The sequence below is a fragment of the Oreochromis niloticus genome, linkage group LG7, assembly GCF_001858045.2.
Source record: "Oreochromis niloticus isolate F11D_XX linkage group LG7, O_niloticus_UMD_NMBU, whole genome shotgun sequence".
Classification (NCBI taxonomy): Eukaryota; Metazoa; Chordata; class Actinopteri; order Cichliformes; family Cichlidae; genus Oreochromis; species Oreochromis niloticus.
In genome coordinates, this window is record NC_031972.2 from 4524485 (window position 1) to 4546838 (window position 22354).

The following is a 22354-nucleotide window of genomic DNA, read 5'->3' on the forward strand; positions in this document are numbered from 1 at the left end:
CCTTATTTTAATGGCATGGATGATTATGTATGTAAATGAATGAAGGTAATTTTGAAGTGTCATTGTTTTTGTCTCATTAAGGGATAAACTCCCACACTGCTCTCTGATTAAAGCACCACTCATCGCGTTGTGTTGACATTGCACTCTTGCTGCAAGTTTTCATCTCTCTAATGTAAAACAGGGCACTCGCCGATGATTCATTAATGGCAAGAGGCGCAAAATAGTTTAAAAAGCCACTTTAGTAAAAAAATAATCGAGGTCACATAGTTTATCCTTTGGCACAGAAATTAATAAAGTCATTTTAAATGGTTATGGTTATGAAAATAACCATAACTGTTGTGTGTTTGGTACGACAGTTCATATTTTCAGCTGGATATTGCGGTCAGGGTCAAGATGTACCTTCCCCTTTTTTTTTACAGCCAGATTTGAAAGGTGCATTAGTCCACATTTTTTACATTAAACAGCAGGTTAAACGACTATTTTAACACAAAAGACGTCAACAGTAATGATCAACTGTTTGTTAGAATTTTTTAGTGCTTGTTTTGGTTCTCTGACCCACAAATTCAGGTGCCATCATAAACGCGTATGTGTACCTCATATAAACCCGATACTGAATGACAGAAAGCAGATCGCTGCCACAGTGACATGTTTAATAGCGGAGCAACTCCACAGTGCAAAACATTCGATTTTTACAAACAACATCATAAAACTAAAATATTTTGGTAACCTAGCCAAACGGGGAATTAGCTTTTTAAAGTGCAGCATGTTTAATGTTGTTAAAGTGTCTATTATAACGTCTAAAAACAAAAACAACTGTGCAGAAGCTGTTCGTTTGCTGGTCACACCTGGCTGCGGATCAAATTCCTGTGTTTGACTCACATTGCAAACAGAATGAGCACAAAAAATAGCACCACGAACAAAGTGCAGTTTAATAACATGCAGATTGCTCGACTTTCAGTTTATAATGGTCGACTTTGGCCTTATGTAAAAACATATTGATTCTACTTCAGCTGCCTCCTACTGATTGAATTCACAAAGAGAAACAAAAAATCATCATTTATACTTTGTCAGTCGCATTTCAACGAACCCATATTCTCCACTTGTTGCAAAAATAATAATCTGTGCAGATAATGGTAACCCACAGTTACTTAAACCAACTAAATAGTGGTTGAAAATACAACCAGTTCACCTAATAATGTGGCTTTATTCAAAATGCATATAGAAAGAAACCTGACCATCGAGCAGCTCAGAAAAAAAAGCCACAAGCTCATAATTTCAGAGCCTGTATCATGAAAGTCATGTACAGGTCTGTGAAAGGCAGCAGTATGGTGAAAATATAAACATAAGTTATGATTTGAATGCGTTTTCTGTTCCTTCAAGCACAGTTTAAAATTCAGAGTCTGAAGGGGAACAGGAAATGATCTGTCATCAGCGGCTTGCATCTCTTTCTGCTGTCCCTGGTTTCCCCCTTACAGACAGCATCTCATATGAAGCACCTCTAAAACAAAGCTGAACTGAAGGCTTTATTACTGATCCCTGGTTTATTTCATATTGTTCTGGCCCATAGCACAAAAACATTCATGCAACGCTGATCAATTAAAATGATTCAGCTGCTTGGCCACCTGACCTCTGCCACCTGCCTCTGCAGCCTGTAATGGAGCAAAAATTGATTTTCTAGATTTTATTTAAGTGAGAGTTGAGCAGTGTCATTAAACACAAGGGGGGTTGTGTAAATTCAAGCTTTCCTGAGCGAGAGATAAAAATACAGATATAATATTTGTCCTCATTAGTCGACATTGATCCTCTGGTGAAATCTTGGCGGCAGCAGGATTTTAGAAACAAACAGAAGTGCTAATTAGCAGACATCAGCTCCCCTAACAAAGGATTTATCTGCAGTACAAGCTGACTTACTACATGTACAGAATATCTAACTCCATATGTATACCTTTTTTTTATATTGTGTGCCTGTGCCTTAACGTGTGTGTTTCCTACGTGTGTGTGTCTGCTGACGTTGTCGCTGTTGTTTTTCCGTCGCTGTATTTCTGTCTCTTCCTGCAAGGCGACGTATTTGGCTATAAATTATGCACCGCTGAGCTTCCCCTGATAAGGCCAAATGTGACGGTTTGTGCTCGTTGATCTATCAGCTGTGACTGAGGTTTGTTTTTCTGGGTGTGGTCGTCGATGCAGCTTTCAAAAGGTAAACTCCACACAGAAGCTGAGGGAAGTGGAAGCTTTTAAAGGCCGTGGGATTGAGGGTTCTAACGCTTAAAGGGGCAAAAAAGAAGAATACAATGACCAAAGACTGCAGTGGAGTTAAAGGTTGACTTCCAGGTTGACTAATCGAGCCAGTGCGGATACTTTAGTTATCAACTAAAACTAATTCCTATGGTGTTCATTTAAGTCTTTACTTATCAATCTCAAACCCACCTTATGGGAGTCTTTTCCAGACTTCCAGCACTTTTTCAAGTCATTATATAATTCGTTGAATAAAATTGTGTTGCTGGTTCAAATTTTGGTGCTCATTAAGTGACGTAGGAAGAAAATGCAACCAGAGATTTTAAAATTGCATTTAAAGGGAATGAAATGAGCATAATATGAAGGAAAATCAAAATGATTGGAATTTCTAATAAATGCTTGAAAAAAAAATGTAGATGTTGATAATCGCTGTATGTGTGACAGTGTTTGAGGATAGAGGGTACATACAGACGTATAGACACACATTTTGTGAGCTGTAATCACCATCAAGCAACCATCAAGGTCATTTTGCAGCAGGAAAAGGAAAATGTGAAGATTAGAAACAAACAAATGAAAACATGCGGCACAAAAACCTCCTTCTTTGAAATGAATGAGCGTTTTTAGTTGCTAATTTTCTCTTACTTTTTTTTTTTTTAAGATCCTGGTGCTCTGTTGGATCCAATCGAAAGAGCATTAATCTCCCCACAGGTGATAATAACACCATTTTTACATAAAATCACATTGTCTTTATCTGTGTGAGGTATAATTATGATACAAACTTAAAGCCAGAAAATACCTGTTCTAATCATCATTACACAGCACTATCATCATAATTTACTGATGGAGTTTTTGAACGTCATGATTTCTGTGTTCGTTGTATTGGCACACCAGCATCTCTTCATATAAACTGCTGTAGACTGTAACTTTCTCTGTATGACTGTCGTACATGCACCTCTCGTTCTAGCTGTGCTGCTTGAGTTTTATTATGCAACTGTTAATATTTAATTGTTTGGAGTTGAGTTGTGATACTTAAACCTGCTAATATTGACTTGCTTATGCCAGTGAGAGGCTGATGAATCTGAATTCGAACATGAGCAAGTCTGGCACAGAGTACTGAGAGGATTTTCTTGCATGAGTGAGTTTTGAATTATCCATGTATTTTTTTCTTCCTGAAACCTAAAACGAGCAGCCATAAATAGCACATTTTAATGAGCACCGGCTGCAAATTGCAGCTTAAATGCCAGGCGGCATGGAGTCAGTGCAATGAGTGAATTTGTCTGGATTAGAGTTTATGTGCAGGGGGTAAGCTGTCTGTTTGCTTCCTTTTTGTTAATTCACTCTCTGCTTGCTCTTCCTTCTGCTTGTTCTAAATGCATATCAGAGTTTCATCAATACTTGAGAACAATGAAATTATTACCTTCTGTCATGTATCTTAAAAATACAGTAAACAGTGTTGTAATGTTTGCTGTAACATTACAAGGTTTAAAAAGTTTGGTTGACTAAAATCATACCTCTTCAATGAGTCTGTCATCCATCTTCAATGGATGACAGATGGATGAATGATGGATGGATGGATGGATAGAGATGGATACATGATGGATGGGTTTGGGTGGCTGTAGCTCGGGGAGTAGAGGAGGTCAGCTGCTGATCATAAGGTTTGTGGTTCAATCCCTGGCTCCCCAGTCTGCATGCCAAATATCCTTGGGCAAGATACTAACCCCCACTTGCTCTCCGATGCATCCATCGAAGTATAAATGTGTATGAATGTTAGTTAGAAAGCACTGAAAAGTATAGACAACAGTGCTTGTGTGTATGGGTGAATGCAGCGTGTTGTATAGAGCGCTTTGAGTACTCCACGAGAGTAGAAAAGCGCTATATAAGAATCATTTGTCATAAGAAACATTTACCATTTACCAGTCCATGGATAGATGGATGGATCAATGGCTAGAAAGATGGATAAATGAAGGATGGGTCAGTGGATGATAGATGGATAAATAATGAATGGATGGATGGATGGATGATGATAGATGGATGAATGATGGATGGATGAAAAGGGGTGAGGGTGCTATCTTCTGTCTGCTTGCTTTTTTGAGTAAGTGAACTAAATATAGATATGGAAATCTAGTATTTGGAGCATAATAAATCGTTTCACTTTGCTTGTTATTTCAACTCACTTTAAACCATAGTTAACCAGACATACAAGATGCCACAGGGATGTCACCCACTGGTTTTTGAGTGAACAGTACAAAAATACTAGAAATATGCTCTACAGTACTGAAGGTCACGTTATTTATCACATAATCATCAAAAACAAAACCAAGGAAGATGGGTCCTGTTCAGTGACTAGCAAATAATGGCTAAAGTCGCCTTTCTCAGTACACCTGTCAGTCAGTGCCTCACCGGTGCCATTCAGCCTATGGACAGGTTAGCTTACAGTTTTAAGATGTAATGCTTAGTTTATGGCTGTCCAAAGATTTAAAAAAAAGTGCTGCAAAGGTTAACCCCAAAAAGTGCTACCGCTTTTCTCCATATGTCCAGTGAGAATTGAAGTGTGGACCTCCAGATGTTAGACTTAAAGACAGTCAGTAAAACACTGCCGTCATCTGCCCCTTATGCCCACTGGTGAGTCAGCAGGTCATCTCTTTATATCTTTTCAGGTCAACCATCGCAGCAGGAAGTCAGCAAGTAGTAGCACAGGCGGCTCCTCTGTCATAACATGAATCATTACGGTATACAAAGGTATCGACCGTACACAAGAAGATTACAAGGATGGAGGAGGAGGTAATTCTGAGAGAGATGTCCTATTCAGAGAATGAGCCTGTTTGACAAAAGAGCTTCATTTTGGGAGAAAATAGTAGACGGTGGTGACAAACAGCTCCCACAGACATGTTTTGCTGGAAAGTCTTCTATCCTAAATAGATTAAAAAAAGCAGGCCCGTGACAAAAAGAAAGATGAATACGTGACAGCCTGTGCTGTCTTTGGACCACTGTGGAGGTGTGATTATACAGTCCAAATACAGAATGAAAAGTTTCATTGATTTGGTGAGCTTTGTCAGAATTGCTTTACCTACTTTCTGCTTTAATATGGATTGTGAGTATAATATCCACACAGCATTTCTCCAGGGTTTCAGCAAGTTTATATTCTCTTGTTGCACAGCAAATGAGACAAGGTTCATTCAAAAGCATGGGTTGTTCCACTGCCCTTCTCTGCTGGGCATATGATGTTACACCAAGGTCAGCACTCTCTTTGTCTTCCTAAACTCGCCTGTTGACATGAATGAATTAATCTAGTCATTACTTATTCATGTCGGTGGGATTGATTCTCTTCCCTCTGTTGCCTGTGTTGATATTAAAGTTGGTTAAAAAGCATTTAGGGTTGGAATTTCTGGTTAAGTCATCTGCAGACAGGAAGAGCGACGTGGTTAATGTCCTTTCCATTGTGTTACCTTTTTGTGACAACAATTACTGATTCCACGATGAGCTGTTTCTGCAGCCCTTCTCCTATTTAAACATAGACTTTAAATTATTTAAACACTGCGGGCTAAAAATTTCCGTGGTAGTGGATTTGTGTGTGCTCTTTGTTTCACCTTCAGGAGCTTTGTAGTCGTTAATATCATCGTATCTTTCAACTCTTTAGTTTATATAATATTTATGTTCTGAAATACTCAAATGCAAGTCACCTTTTCTCCTTTTTTTGTATACACTGACTTTTCCATGAGGAATATAAATGTGTTATCTTTTCAGAATCAAACACAACACTTTTAAGTGGAACTGTTGCTGCAGCACTGCTAACAAGAAAAGTGGGCCAGACCCGAGAAAAACTTTTCTAAACTTGCAGGCGAGTGACTGAAACAGCTACCAATGAGAATGACAAATGCCATTGATTGGCTCATGACCTGGTAGTAAATACATAAAGTTGTTTTCTATGTAACTGGAATGTCCGTAAGCGACCTGCCGGTAGCTTCAAAGCGATGTCCGATGAACAAACCACTTCCAGTGTAGATGCAACTTAAGTGTAAGCAGGCTACAAACTCAAGTTTAGCTGCTATCCATGCAAATCAGCTGATTTTAGTGCCAAGCCACATCAGCTGATTGCTCCTTCTGTACATCCAATTGACTATCGTGTGCAGTTGCCACCATTTAATCTGTATGGTAGTATGACCACAGTCTGATCAACTGCTTGACTTCTGAAATAGCTTCAAAAAAAATACTTCCTATAATCCGGTGTTGTCAGGAGTATGTCGTACTCGCTGTCATACATTATTCTTTCTTCTTGTTAGATGAGAAAAACTACAGTAAATAATTTTGCCTGCAGGCTTACAAGCCTCCGTGGGGACGTGCAGTTATTATGTAATTACAGTCATTCTGACATGTATGAGTTTCGCTCCCAGTGGAATAAAGTCAATTACTGATCGCCTGCTTCTTTTTCCTTCTCTCCCGCCTTTCCTCTATCGATGTGCTTCTTTCTTCAGGTTTGGAGGAAATGCTGATGTTGAGTGGATACCCCCTCCAGAGGTGGCTTGAGTCCTCGCAATCATAGATCCGTCATCAAGGGAATAGCTTTCATCATGGCAACTGCCTACCTCGAGACTGCACTCCTTGACCCCTCCTGTGGAGGGTGTAATTACTGAGGGAGGGGCAGCGAGACTGAGATAAGCTTTCCTGTGAAGATAGAAATCATCCAAACCATGTAGTGTTCCTTTCTCCAAGGAATGGGGGAGGGTCTACATTTGAGTCTGATCTTTTTTCATTTATTTCTGCTTATGTAATCAGTGGAAGAGATTTTGTGATTGATTATAGTGTATGTGGGCGTGCAAGGTGAGGAGAAAGTGACAGACAGAAAGAGAGAGAAGAAGGAAAGAGATGGTCCTCCACATCACCCCGTATTCCAGTGCCTGTCTGCACTTCTTGGATGGCTTGTCGTGGAGCCTGGTGTTTCCCTGTTACTGGTTCCTGGACCGGCTCCTGGCCTCCTGTGTGGCCACCTCGCTGGAGAAGCGACAGCGCTCCCAGGACCCCTGCTCCTTCCTCACGTTATGTGTGCTGATCTCCGCACCCCTTTACCTGCTCCTCCTCCTCGCCTCCTTGCCCTTTGCTCTGCTGGGCTTCATCATCTGGGCTCCCCTGCAGGCGATCCGCCAGCCCTACCTTTACACCTACTGCAGGTTAGTGCTAACTTGGCTATATTTCTTTTTATTACTACTGCTGTTTCTGTGAATTTACAGGGCTCTGAAAAAGTATTTTTACCAAACTTGATTTAAACATTTAAATGTTTCAGATCAATAATCACATTTTAATAATAAACAAAGTTACCCAAATAAGTACATAGTGCAGTTTTTAGATGATTTCATTTATTAAAGGAAAAAATGCTATCCAACCTTGCCTGGCCCTAGGTAAAAAAAATAATAATTGGAATAGTGGTGAACTTTCCCAGGAGTAGCCAGCCTAGCAAAATTACTCCAAGAGTGAAGGTTTCATAGTGGCCTGGCCAAATTGAGATGCTTTGCCATGACCTTAAACAGGTCCACAGAGATATGAAAGACTTTTTTGAACTTATCACAAATGCTTAATAGTAGTTCTCGCTGCCAAGGGTGGCATAACCAGTTATTAGATTTAGGTGGAATTACCTTTTCACAATGGTCCAGGTAGGTTGGGTAGTTTTTTTTTTCATTAACAAATCAAATCATCATTTAAAAACTGCCTTTTGTATGTACTTGTGTTTTATATTTAATTTGTTTAATCTGAAACATGTAAGTGTGACAAAACTGCAAAAAATAAGACATCAGAGAGGGGCAAACACTTTTTCACAGCACTGTACATAATATCTGATTATGTATGTATGTAGTGTCTTTCACTTTAGACCATCTTTAGACAGTATTATGTAGAGTGACTTAACTGTTTTAAGGTAACACAGTCTGAATAACATCTAAAGATGAAAGAACCACTTTTCCTGCTTAAGGTTTCTACAGGTGAGGAGGGCAGACCTACAGCCAACCATGCAACTAGGCATTTCTTTGTCCTTGCAGTGGTTCCGTTTAAAGATGACTGGAAGAACGCAGTTTATACCGGTTTACACATTTTAGACTGGCTTTCAACTAAACTGTGAATGAAAATGAGGCCCTGGATCAATATAAAGGGAAAAATGGGCCGAGCAGTTGTAGAGTCATGCTTCATTTTTTATCTAAAGAGCCAGTTGTTCACAGGGGTTGGATATTTCAAGAAGGAGAAAATGAAGTCATTATCTTGTGTAAATAGTTTGCTCGCGGGTCTGCTTTCCAGCTGCAAGACTCCATCGGCTCTCAGTGGGTGTTTTGTGATCCAAACACCCACCCAAGTGGCAACCCGCTATAACCACGAAACGGGAAATACAGTATTTAGCTCTGTTTGCTGTGGGACAGCAGCACTGTCTTCCTATAATTTAGCAGTTTAAAGACGGCAAATGTAAAATGTGAGCTTCTAGTATTTTAAGTATTGTTTGTACAGTTGCCTAGTAACAGTTTATTGTATATTCATGGATAATATCTTTAAAAAGGTAAATAGCACCAATGGCAGTAGAGTTCAGGGCCAGAAGCATGAATTGCGGGTAGAGTAGAAATGGTAGAGTTAAAATAGAAAATGTATTCATAGCATGTGTACATCACATAATAATCATTTGAGAAACAGGTCCTTGGACCTACAGTTTATTTTTCTTCAGAGAGTCTCAAGGACAGCCTAGCTGCTTGGTGATAGTACAGAATTCACTGTGTTCTTATCTGAAAGATGAAGAAAATTGGATAACGAGACATCCTAAGAACTTATAGAATTTACGTATAGCTTTGTTATTCTTGATATGCTGCATCTCACATAATACATGTATTTGTGTTTCATACTACTGACAACTCCTGAAAGATTTCTGCATGAAAATAAGCTTGTCTCAACAGTATTTTTATAATACTCATCAAAGACCAGGCTTTACAATTCAACATTTCATTGCATCAAAGTATACAGCACCAATTTATGTTTGGATGGATAGATGTGTCTATAGTATTATTATAAACCCATATGATCTCACCAGTAAAGGGTTTCAAGATACAATAACAAAAAAGAATCTATTTAAATCCAACTTAGATACACTAATTTTCTACCTTAACAGAGTTAGATATGACCAAGAATGCTATAAGTTTATTCTACCAATTAACAAATAAACAGTTTGGCACAATGTGAGGAAATATATACAGTAACTAAACTTTTTGTCTTAGTTTCCTATTATGTGACGAGTGTTTCTCTCCAGGAAGAGCAGATGTTAGGTTTTGGTCTTTAAAGGGCCTAATAAGACTCCTAGATCTAAAACTTTCACACTCTGATGTTGGTGAGACCTTTCAAGAATTGGGGAGAAATAAATTCCAAATAGAAAGGATTTTTAAAAGCTGAAAAGCACATCAGTATCATTTTACTTAACAGACTCCCACAAACACCTGCTGAAAAATTAGCAACAAAGGACTGTTTAAGAAGAAGGTGTGAATCCAAAATTTATGATCTGTTTCTGGTCTGTTTGGTTGTTTTAGGTTTTCTTAGTTTTTAGTTTTACTCATAGTTAGCATTATTTATTATAAGCCTTCAGTTCTTGTTAGTTTAAGTTACTGTTTGTGTTTATGGAGCTTTGGTTGCACCTCTGTGGCACTTTTGTCTTGCATGAACATTCAAGAATAGGGTTAGGGTTCATTTGTGTCCTTGTTTCAGTTTCATTGCTTTAATTTGGCAGTTATTTGTCTCTGTGTGGTACACTGTCTTGCCTTGTTCCATTGTCTAGACTAACTTCAGCTGTGTCTCATTACCCTCTGGTTTCCACCCTCCCAGTTACCCTTACTGTGAATAAACAGTCCAATCTTTCCACTCAGTCTTTCTCTTAGTGTCTCTTTTGCTCCTCTGTTTATCCTTCTTGTCTGCTCCTTTCCTGCTGTTTCTTTCCTGTGGATCTTTATATTTTCTGGACATCGCATCAACCTAATCAAAGGTGTGTTTGTAGCTCAATCAGTTTGCTTTTAGCATCTGCATTCAGGTCTTCATGACTGATATGCTCCCACAAACTAATGACACCAGCTGTGCTTTAGGCACCAAAACTACCTGGTCTGGGTTAAATAGATCACTTTTAAAATTTCACAGTATCATGGAGTCAACTACTGCAGCCCAAGCATAAGTAAAGAATTTCTTCAATTTTTGTTCTTCAGATGGCTTTCAAATCTTCAGGCGGTGTTTAAGTGGCACACATAGTGAGAACCATAGGTTTTTAGACAGTAGATGATTTTTGTAGCTTTGCCTCTGCCTGCAAGTGGAACTGGATCAGTGGTGTTCATTCTAACAAATTCTGAAGTGTAGAGAGCTTTACACTTTGCTCAGGTTCAGCTAACTGCTGCAAAACTCATCAGATGGTGCCTCACATTATGCAACACAAACCCAAGAGTTTCTCAAGGCAAAGAAATTGGATATTCTTGAATGACAAGTCAGCCAACTGATCACAACCCAACAGAGCAGCTTTACAGTTATTGAAGAAAGAAATGCACTGCTTCTGGTTCTGAAAGAAGCATTATTTATTTTATTATTTATTTATTAAATTTGCTGTGCTTGTGCACAGATACAAAATTTAAAAAACTGTTTTAATACCCAAATACATAAGGCCTGGGTCTGTCTATGTAGACACATCTCTTTAAGTCCAAAAAAGTCAAGGTGACAGAAATGTAATCTATTTCTTTAGACTACATTACTGAGATAATAAAGTTAATAAGCAGAAACCCCAAAACTGTTCAGCAGCTAATTGCTTTGAGAGATTCTGCTTATAAAAAGTATTTGCTTTTGATTAGCATCCTCATGGCAATAAGATCCTGTGTTTGAAGTATCTTGATTTCTTTAATATTGCTTAGAGTTCAATGACCAGTCGGATATTACTCTCAGTGAGTGTATGCTCAAGATGAAGCTGGAACCAAGAGGCAATTAGCTAAGCTTAGAATAAATGGAAAACAGCTTGCTTGGTTCTCTAAGTATATCTTTTAGAAAAAGAAATCTGGGAAGAATTACCTTGCTTCTTTTGAAAAAATGCTTTTGCTCTTAATGCCCTATTTTTCTTCTGGTGTTATATTTGTATTTAAAGGGTGTTTGTTCTTTCTTTCTGTCTTGTCTAGGCCAGACAAACACCAGGCTGAACAAGGTCAAGCAGGTGCTGGAATTGGGGAATGGAGGCCACAGGGCAGAAGCTTCTGTTTCTGCAGTGCCAATGTTTGCCTTCTGCCCGACTCCCTAGCAAGGTTCAACAACCTGTCAGACACCCACCGGAGAGCACGGGAGGTAGGGAAGAGGATCCGCAATGGTGCCAGCCGACCTCAGATTAAAATCTACATTGACTCACCTACCAACACTTCTATCAGGTATGGACAGATCAATCCAAACTTCCTTGTGCGCTTATCTGCAGTAAATGCCTCTATGTTCATATTGTTTCTGTTATGTTTATCAGTGCGGCGTCCTTCAGCAGCCTTGCTACAGGTTTCCGTCGTACCTCATCGTTGGACCAACGTCCAGACCAAACACACACAACCAATGGCCCAGCCGACACCGAAACTGAACCTGCCACCGAGTGCCCGATTCACCCCTCAGGTGCCACTGACTGCCCCGTTCACCCCTCTGTGAATGACCAGGGCTCTGCTGAATGCCCTGTGCACCCTGATGGGGCAGACACTACAGCAGACTGCCCCCTCCACCAAGGGGGGACTAAAAGCAGCTCAGACTGTCCCATTCACACCTCAGGGGAGGCTGCAGACTGCCCCGTGCATTCCACAGTAGCTCAGAGTGCTCCTGGTCATCATGACTGTCCCATGCATGGGGATGGGACCCAGCCAAAACCCTCAACAGACTGTCCGCTTCACATCTCAGGGGTTCAAATTAGCATCAGTGCTCCAGAGCCGGACCCCCAGGAAGAGGAGGCGGAGACAGGGAACCACCGGCCCGGAGAGCACGGAGGGGCAGACACGGGCAGCATGACTGCTTCTCGTGAGTCCCTTGCTCGTTACCATGGAAGTGATGGCGGGATAGGGATATCCTCCAACAATACTCTCTCTCATGTCCCACGCACATCAATATTCAAGCGCCCAGGACGAAAACGCCGCCATGGAGATGAAACGTTCGACCATGAGATCTCTGCCTTTTTCCCTGCCAACTTGGATTTCCTGGCTCTACAGGAGGTATTTGACCATGGATCGACCACTAGACTACGGCGCCAGCTGCATCGCTATTTTCCCTACATCCTGAGTGATGTTGGGCGGTATGGCTGGAAAGGCTGCTGCTCCAGGTTCAAATTCCTGAACAGTGGGCTCATGCTGGCAAGCCGCTACCCTATCCTGGATGCACGATACGAGTGCTACCCCAATGGCAGAGGGGAAGATGCACTGGCAGCCAAGGGGGCGCTGTTTGCCAAGGTTTGACTTCATTATCTCTCTCTTTTTCTGCTTTGTTGTTACTGTTATTACGCACAGGTTTAGGTTTAGTCGGTCTGCTGTGCTGTGTGAAGTAGCAGATCTTAAGCTTCAGAGTCGTGACCACTGGTTTGGTTTCAGAGAGGACGGTTTACTGTTCAAGAGATCCTCTAATATTTCATTTATTTGACCTTTTTTGAAATGCTTTTCACTTCCCTTTGAGGACTTTTAGACTCCTTCCAGGAGGCAGAACATTTGGTTTTAGGTATTATTACCACCAGCATTTAAGAGTTCTTTTAGTTGGCTAAATGCATCAGGATAAAAGCAGAACACACCAGCTGACCATTTTGTTGTCACAATTTTATAAATTAGTCCTTGATTCTAATAAGGTATTATCTGGATTTCATCAGAACTGGCTCCGAAGGCTTATCCACCATCAGTATAGCAAACACAAGCTCAATATTAAAAAAAGAGCTGAGGATAAAATCATGTAACATGTTTATTCTTGGAGCAATTCGGCAAGCAAAATAGGCCAAAGTATATCGACTCCAAGTCTTCATCAGGGTCTGTTTTGCTTGCTGAACTCCTCCAAGAATAAACTTGATACATATTTCTATCCTGAACAGTGCCTCAGCAATCCTCTTTTTCTCTGATTGGGAGTCTTTGACACAACTTAGAATCTCTCTACCTCTTTTCCTGGAATCATTTTGCCACCCACATAGCATTTCTTTTGCATCTGAACCAAAATTCACTTGCAGACCTAATATTTCTTGCAGCAGAGATGTGTCTCTGCTCTGACGACTGCTTGGTGCTACTTCAACTGAAAGCTAATCCTGTCATCACTGATGCTGCTCTGGGACTTTGGCATGGCAGTAATTGAATCTGCCCATTAAGTCCATTTAAACTAAATTAACGTATTATATATTTGTGAAAGAGAGTGTGAAAGAAGGCCAGAGAATCAGATCTAAAATGACCTGTCAGCTGTGTACATTAATTATAGATCTCGGTATTGTGGCATCGTAGCAATTGTATGGGGAACATTTTTTAAATGCTTCTGTTATTCTTCCACGTGTAACAAACTTTGCATAACCCATGTGTGATGCAACTCACACACGTTTTCTACACATTTGCAACAATCTTGCACTGAGGTAGAAAACACAATTTAAAGTACTTGCTAAATGCATTTGCTTACACCCACACTCATTCACACTTCACACATCTGTCACGGTGATGAGTGAATGCACTGCAGTAATTAGTGATCACTCACAGCCTTTCCTCATCTATCACTATAGTGTCGACAAAAAGGTGTCACATGCTTTCGAGACTTTGTTTTCTATTTTTTTATGTTTGTTGAAGAATTATCATAATGTTTGTTTTTCAGTGAAGATATGATAAAGCATAATGATATGGCTTTGGTAATTAATGAGAGAAAGCATTGTTTACAAATGTAATTTGATTTTTTTTAAACACTGCCAAATCACATGTTTCATGTGTTGGTAATTTAATACAACTACCAATCACTATGGGCTGCACTTGTATAATTGTATGAATTCTTTTGCAATTACCAAGTCTTTCCAGATTCTGATTTTGCATAGTTTTACATAGTTTTGCATAGTTTGTTTTGGGGGGGGGGTTAATATAAAATCAAAAACATTTGAGTCAGTAGGAAATCAAGAACATAAAAAGCAAAAATTTATTGATTGTAAACAATTATAAAATGTAACAAACAGATATGGATAATATAAAAAATTCTAAATAGAAAATTGGCCAAATGCTAAAACCCACATCCTAGCAAGCAAAGAAAACATACAACCTTTGCTCTTCTATTTTTTTTGTTTGTTTGGTTTTATTGGCTGATATCATTAGTTTTGACCTGATAATGGATTTGCTATCAGCGAAGCCTGTAAGCCTCATCTGCTAAGATTACTTATTGCCAAAATGTGAGAAAGAACAACATTACACTCTACAATTTTATATTCCACTAGGACTACAATTATTATGCTCATTTTCAGTTAACATGCATAATGTATTTCCAATTAACTTGCATTTGAATGTATAAAATATGGAAAATGGCTGATGAAATTTCCCACTGTGAATTATCTATATGTCACAACACAAGGACAAGTTTTTGAGGATGACGTGTGACAAAAAAAATTCTCACATCAAAAAGAAATTTAGTTCATTACTTTATTTTACCAGAAAGTTCCACTGAGATCGACTCCTGTGATGGCACACCTGTCAATCAAACAGCCACATCTTCAACTCAGGTATAAACAAAATCACCCCACTCAGAGTTTTTATGAGGGTGGAAACTATGCAAAAGATGCCAAACTTGTATCTTTCCCAGGCTGGAAAATAGGCTTCCTAATGCTGTAAATCTGGACATATTTGGTACTCACTTGAAGGTCTTTTGGAGCCAGCCTAAGATGGCATTTTTGCCACTGCTGCAAAAATTCATTTTTCAGCTGTGTAGGTTGCCCTGTGGTTTATAGACGACGTCTGTGTGAGAATAACTTCATCATCAGCATAAAGTCGTAGTTTTGCTTTAATATCTTTACTCAAGTCATTTATAAAAAAGCTGGAAACAAAACACACTGCTGCAAATGGAACCCTGCAAAATACCTTCATATCTGGCACAGCTGTTACAACATTTTGGTGTGTTTATGATCAGAACGAGTGCAGTTGACTGGTTTGCTCAGCTGCCTGTTGGGGTGTCACCACTGCGGTGAACGGGCTGTATTGCAGTGGGACATTTGCCTTTGCTAATATTTGTTTCTCTAGTGCACTTTATTGCATTGCACATTATTTATGGGGAGTTGTTTCACCTCCCAACAGAGCGCCCATGATTCTGTCGACTCCTTTCCTCTACTCCATAAGTGCAAAGTTGGAGAGTCCATTAGGCACTTTCAGCAGCTAATAAGACATTACATGACTATGTGTTCTCTTAACGCATACATGCAAGAGCAGGAAGTTGTATGGGTTTATGACATGGTTACTAATGTACTAATGCGAGCATATGACGAGCGATCGGGTTGCTATAGTAGCTGCTGATGTCCTTCCTCCTTTGTTTGGGCATTATGAATTTTTCTTGGACTGCAGTCTTTTTTTTTATTCTGTATCCTAACCAAACACACAGAATTCTGCTGGGAGAGAAAAGGCAGTACAACAGTCAGGTGCATATGTGCCATTTTTTGTGTGCATGTTTGTGATGATGAGTGTTGTGAGTATGTGAGTTCATTAATCAGCCTCATACTGTAACTATCAGGAGTCTGGATCTGATCCAGATCCCGGGTCTGCTTTATGTGGCCCGATGCTACCTGGATGTATGTGTTTATGTCCACCTATGCCCTTACATCTGCAAGATCTAATAAAGACACACGCTGTCACAGCTTGCATACTGACAGTCGCATCCTGTTAGTCCTGCTGCCTGCTGACTGTCGCTGCAGCTTACAAGCTGTCTTCACATTCCTGTTTCACCACCTCAGTGCACAGGAGGTCACTCCAGGTCTCACGACAAGCTGGCTGTTAGCCAGCTGGCAGGCTGCAAGCTGCTAACACTCCCAGCTGACAAAAAACAAACAATAATAAACAACAACGGTTCCCTTTAAGAAAATCCCATGGACTCACTTAAGGAACTGTGCCGTGTCTGAAGTACCTAAAAATAGACAATCTAAAAATATCAGCTGCACTAAAAGCAGCACATCGATGGAGGGAAATTACCTTGGATTGTTTTTGTTTGTTTTTTTTAATTATTATTGATTAGTTTTATGGATATTGTTGTGATACACCTCCTGCTTCACCCTCCAAAAGCCAAATGCGACTTTTAAACTGCAAGCACAATTTGTAGTAACCTCTTTCTATATTGACTAAAAAAAGAAAAAAAGTAAAGACATTTGCTGAGTAAGTGGTGAATTTATAATTGGCCCAAGATGCCAGGAAAATTTCCTTACCTGAGAACCCTTTTGATTGTTTTATTTACCCAGTGAATTCAGGCTTTAACTTTAGACAGTTGTGTCTATGAGAAATATTCTTGCTCATTTTTTGCTTGGGGTTTGGGGACATCCAAGTTTGTAAATGTGAGAACTCGAGAACGAAGCGACGTAGGAGTTTCAAATTGGTGCAAGTCTCAGATGAGTTTGAATCTTAGTTATCTTGATCTCAAGGTCAAAAGGTCAAGTGTCTGAAAATCTTGTGAATGCCATAACTTTCACGAGGCCATGTAGGATTTTGAAATTCGTGCCATAGATGCATGCAGTATTTTTTGCATCCAGAAAGCATATGTCTCCAGATGTATGAGTAACGGATGGAAATCACTTTCATTGAATTAAAAAATAACCAAAACATAGGCTTTGAAACTACTGCAACCAAAGAATGAATTGAAAAGCATAAAAAAAATTATTAAAATATAACTAAAAACTTCTTCTTCCTTACTTTTTTCCTGTTTGCAGTGAGAAAGAAACTTAATCAGTAAAAAACAGGACAAAAACATCTCATGGTTTCAGAGCCTCTGTTGGGACACTCGATCATATTTGTGCAGTGGATCAACATTTTTCTCTAACACTGGATTGAATAACCTCAAATCAAAGTCTGCCTATTGCTTTTTCTGGATTTCATGGTCATAATTAGTGGGTGTGTCACATGTGAACGCCCGCCTTGATCTTTCTTTGGCCATCCACTCGCTTCCTTGTGGACTGCTGCTGCTGTCCATTTTTAAAGGCTCATTCATTTCTGTTTCACAGATGTTTCCCTGCAGCTGTTGTAAGAGCCACTTTTTACACCTGCTAATATTTGATAGCGCCGTCAGTCAGATGTTTTCTTTTAGTGTTTATTGTTGTTTGGATCCAACTTGTAACATGACTTTCACAAATCCATTCTGGCTTCTCGTTTCCTCTCCAACTGTAAATTGTAGATATTAAGATAAAGAATATGTTGCCAGTTAAAACCCCTCCTATCATCAGCTTTATCAGAATACATACTAATTAGGACTTGTTATTACAATCAGTTTGGGTACCCAAATCACATTTTGCTGTTGCCCTTCCTCGCAGCCTGCCTGTCTCTCAGGCTGCTGCAGGCTTTGATGTGCCTGCTGTTTAATCCTCGCACTTCTCCTTCCTCCAGACATCTTGGCAGCTTTCCAAGGCAGAATCTTGTTGGCAACCTTCGCTTCCCCTCCACGAACCTTTGGCCATTCTCATTCATTACTACTCAACACTGCAGCTCATTTCACCGCCAGCTGGGACGCATCTCATTAGGCGCACATCATTTGATCTACCTGATGTTCACACTGCGTTTCTCCATACGCATTACCGTGTTTCTTTCATATCAAACAAAAAGCAGGATGCTAAGTCTGAAGTCTTTCTTAAACAGGTGATTCTTAGCATCTCTGCTTTTTGCATTTTGTGAGGCTTGATACTACACTCTTGTTATTCTTGGGCTTCTACACTTTATTTTCCTCACATTTTCTGTCAGTCAAAACATTGTGGGCAGTGCAGTAACAACATCTACCATAAATATTCAGAGCTCGAGTTTCCCTATTTTTCATATGTAGGTGTTGTCTTTCCTACAGCTACTTTGCTCGTAGCTGGATGGTCTTTATTTTTCATCATGTCATTGGCTGCAAGATAAGCACGTTCTTCTGTCTTCTATTCTTCTCAAGTTAAGTCAAGTCATTGTCATTCTACCATGTGCAGTGGTACAGTACACAGTGAAACGAGACAACCTTCCTCCAAGACCATGGTGCTACATATAACAGACTATCAACGAAAGTGCAATGTGCAAAAACTGCAACAAAACAAAACAAAGACAGCGCAAGACCAGACAGAACAGAACGATACAGACACAAGACAGTGCAATAGAAATGTGCAAAAGAATATGTAAATAATGTATAATGTAAGATATTCAGCTGCTAAATACTGTGTTTACTTTAACGTCCTTTTGATTGTTTCAAACATTGACTTTTAAGCAAACTGATGTCTTTTTTGTTCTGCATTGCAAGTTGTTACAGGTGAAATAATGTTTTTTGATATTTTTAATAGTTTTATTTTAAGTAAAGCTGATAAATAAGAAATAATTGCAAATAATTGGTTTGCAGGAGTTATCTCATACTATGTTTGTGAAAAAAAACCTGAACTCTTTGAAAAAAAAATGTAAAAGCAACAGCTGATTAAACAGCTTATTCAAAATATTTTAGAATCAAAAGTGGAATTAATGTAATTTCTCAGCGTCAGTAAGCTTAATTCAATAATATATTTACAAAGCATGCCATCACACTTCAGACTAATTACTAAATCTAAGTTCAGTTAACTTACATTTCAAAGTAACAGGCATACTTGTGTTTAAACGTATAGAGATGTTAAAGGTAGGCGACATTACCGCTAACACCTACCATAGCCTAGCATTTTCATAACATTCAAACATGTGGAGGAGGTGGAAATTTTTAATTCCGAGTTAACATTATTCATGATTTTGCATAATCATCGTGCTGGCATTTTAGTCTGGCAATCAGGTTGGTCTTGTTTTTCTGGCAACATATTACAGTGACTGGTTTTTATTATCATTTCAATTCCATTTACTTTGGGTGAAACTGTCAAGCCCGTGATTTATGGGGTTTTTCTGCTCTGTACAAAATGAGGCCATTATATCAGTAATCTATCCCCAGCCATCCTCTGCTATTGTTTCCAGACACGTTTATTTCAATTACATCGATTATTAATTATCAATTATTTCTTGTATAAATTTAGACTCAGACAAATGTACCTTGAAGAACACACTTATTCTTGTTATTTCCCAATGGATACTTACCTGGAAAACTGCGGCAGGTCAGCAACATAAATCTGAATTATCCCTTGTGAAGAAGTGATGCACTCGGGAGAGAAAGCCAGGGAGAGAGGAAGAGAGGAAGAGATAGAATATTAATTAAAAATGTTTCCCTAAAGAGAGAGCCAGGGCTGGCTCCATAATTAAAGCTTTTCAGTCTCAACATTTATCCCCTCTTACAATTATTTCAAGCTGCTAAGTGCATGGTTGAAAAGTCATGTGTCTGTGTGTGTGTTTGTGAGTGTGTTTGTGTGTTTGTGAGTGTGCAGATACGCAGTCTGAATGCATTACTACGGATTAGGCTTTAAAATAGGAACCTGCTCAAATCTGGATTGAATAGAATGAAGATCAATGGGAGAATTCCCCAAATCCATCCCTGATCTGTAATGACCAAAAGGAAACCTCGTCACTATGAAGGTCAACTCAACTGACTGACACAAAATGCTTTCCTATCCAGGTCAAAGGGATTTCATCCCATCTCTACATGTCAAACAGAAGCTGACAGAGGTCTCAGCTCCGCTCATCTTTGCCAGACATATGTATTATTTGTATTTCAATCAATGTGCCTTTGTTAATTGACCAAGATTCACAAAATATAGCTTGTATTTGTTTTATTCATACATTTCTTTAACGGTGGGCTTGCTAATCACTAGACTTACCCAATAGTTAGCATATTAGTTAGATTACACAGCCTTAGACATGAGCAAGTTTGACAAACTTGCTGATTATTTTTGAGATTAACAGAATTGATGGGAGATCATTTAAATGTAGTGCTCAGCTGCAAGTGTTCAACTTTTAAGACCAGCGATTTCAGTTTCCAAGAGTCTGAATGTAGAATTCTCCATGAGGACAAGAATGGATCTGTTTTGATTAACTCAGAACCCAAAATGGACTCGCTCAGTGTTTTTAAATTTGACCTGAATGTTCTTGTTTGTAAGAACTGAAATCGGTATATCTTGATTTAGCTTCTGTGTCTTAGCACCTCAAAGCTTGGTTGTAATCTTAGGTGAGCTTCCTACATGCAGTCTCCATGTTCTCTCTGTTTCTGTGGGAGGTTTTTTGGGTACTCCAGCTTACTCCCACAATCTAAAATGCAATTGCAGTTAATTGGCGATAAATTAAATATGAATAGGTATGAATATGAGACACACAAAGTGCATGTAATAAAGGGTTCTATGTTTTGCATAAATGGCAGTCCATTCTACAGGAACTATGACAATTAACTGGAAGCATGACTGAAACCTGCTCGGATTCAATAAAACCTTGTACTTAGCAGCATAGTACTGACTGAAGTCACCTGACTTCAGACATGACTTTATGTGATAGAAATTTGTTTGTAACTTGACTTAAGTTCTCTTAACACCTGGTTTGACTCTTATTTGTCATAGCTGCATTGAGAGCTGGCTTGCACTTGACTTAAATGTTTGAGACTTGACTTTAATTCCCTCAAAACATCACATCATCAAAACATCACTGTACCTGTGGGTGTTTTATTTATTAACCATTTAATAAATAACACACCCGAGTCTCTTGATTAGCAGTTTCAAGAATTTGTTTTATCTTAACTCCAGATAGCAATCATCAGCTGGCTTGTCTCTGTCTGAATTCCTCAACATCATATCTCGATTCAAGACATGATGTAGACTTGTAAAGACTTTAAACTGATCTGACTCCTGAATTAGCTTAAGCTCTCAATTGATTTGTGACTCTTTGCCTTTGAGATGTGACTAAGACATGCCTTTACTTACTTAACACTGGATGGCTTAATTCTTGACCCAGTCTTATCTCAGCTGCCTAAAACCTTGTCTTTGTTGCTTGATTCAGAAATGGGTACATGTGAAAACACACAAGAGACAGTGGGGGAGTTTAACTGGAACTTCAAGCATGAAGCATGATGTTCATAATCATATGCACATTTAACAACAAAGGAATATACTGACTATAAATTCACAGATACCAGCTACAGTTGAAAAAAGTATTGTGTTATAAAAGTTATTTTGTTATATGTTATTAGACTTTCTTTTTTTACAATTCTACTATAGCTATAAAATACCTCAGATCAAAGGGTCTGTTGTGTCTATCGGTCAACTTGTTACTATCATGCATGAGAAAAAGCAACACTGCACTGTAGGCATTATTGCATTGTGGAAATGTTGTACACTCAGGTAGTTCATGGCATAGCAAAGTCCAAATGTAATACATATTTTTTTCCATTGTTTTGTTTCAAGATTTATATAGGAGTGTTGTTTATCAAACACCGTTTGACAACACAGTTTTTCCTAAAAAGAGCATCAAGCATCCAAACTTGTAATTAAAGACCCTGATATGAAATAATGTGCATGTTTTGGTTCGTCTGGTAGGGCAAATGGAAGAAGACCACAGCTTTGTGCTTGTTGTCTTTGAGTGAAGCAATCAAACCCATGCGAGTAATGCAAGATGAAATGTGGGCTCACTCCTCATCTGATTTTAAAGTTAGGACAATTAGATACAGCAGCCTCAGAGCCTTCTTAATGAGACGAGCCTGGTTCGGTTGGCTCCCAGTGTGAAATCGTCTCTCGCAGCTCGTTTCAGTTTCCGCTCTGTTTTGTCTCAATGCTCTGTAATGAGGGGAAGTCTTGGGAAGTTTTAGCATCTCATATCCTGCATGTTCTGACTCATTTGTTTTTTAATTTTAAAAGAAATGCAGTTAATTTCATTACATGTTATTTTTATTCACACAGAGCACAAAGGGGGGGGGGGGGGGGGCTCATTTGAGCATAAATTTCTTCTAGTCAAGGTTTTCCTCCTGCTCTGCAGAGACTCCAGCTTGCGCTGGCATCATCTGAGGTCTGTGGAAACACGTTAAAAGTCCAGTCTTTCTTATA

At 39.2% G+C, this 22354-nt stretch overlaps 1 protein-coding gene across 2 annotated transcripts in view; it reads left to right on the forward strand.

Annotated features, from left to right (window-relative positions):
• smpd3 (sphingomyelin phosphodiesterase 3) overlaps window positions 1-22354 on the forward strand; it is an 84065-nt gene that overhangs the window by 32130 nt on the left and 29581 nt on the right. The window contains exons 2-5 of one of the 2 annotated variants that reach the window (XM_025909204.1): window positions 2894-2943; window positions 6708-7400; window positions 11391-11633; window positions 11720-12677. In XM_025909204.1, the coding sequence (XP_025764989.1) occupies window positions 7099-7400; window positions 11391-11633; window positions 11720-12677 (1503 nt within the window). In that variant the 5' untranslated portion in view covers window positions 2894-2943; window positions 6708-7098. The remainder of the gene's footprint in view (window positions 1-2893; window positions 2944-6707; window positions 7401-11390; window positions 11634-11719; window positions 12678-22354) is intronic. The other variant, XM_005449282.4, reaches the window with a different exon arrangement.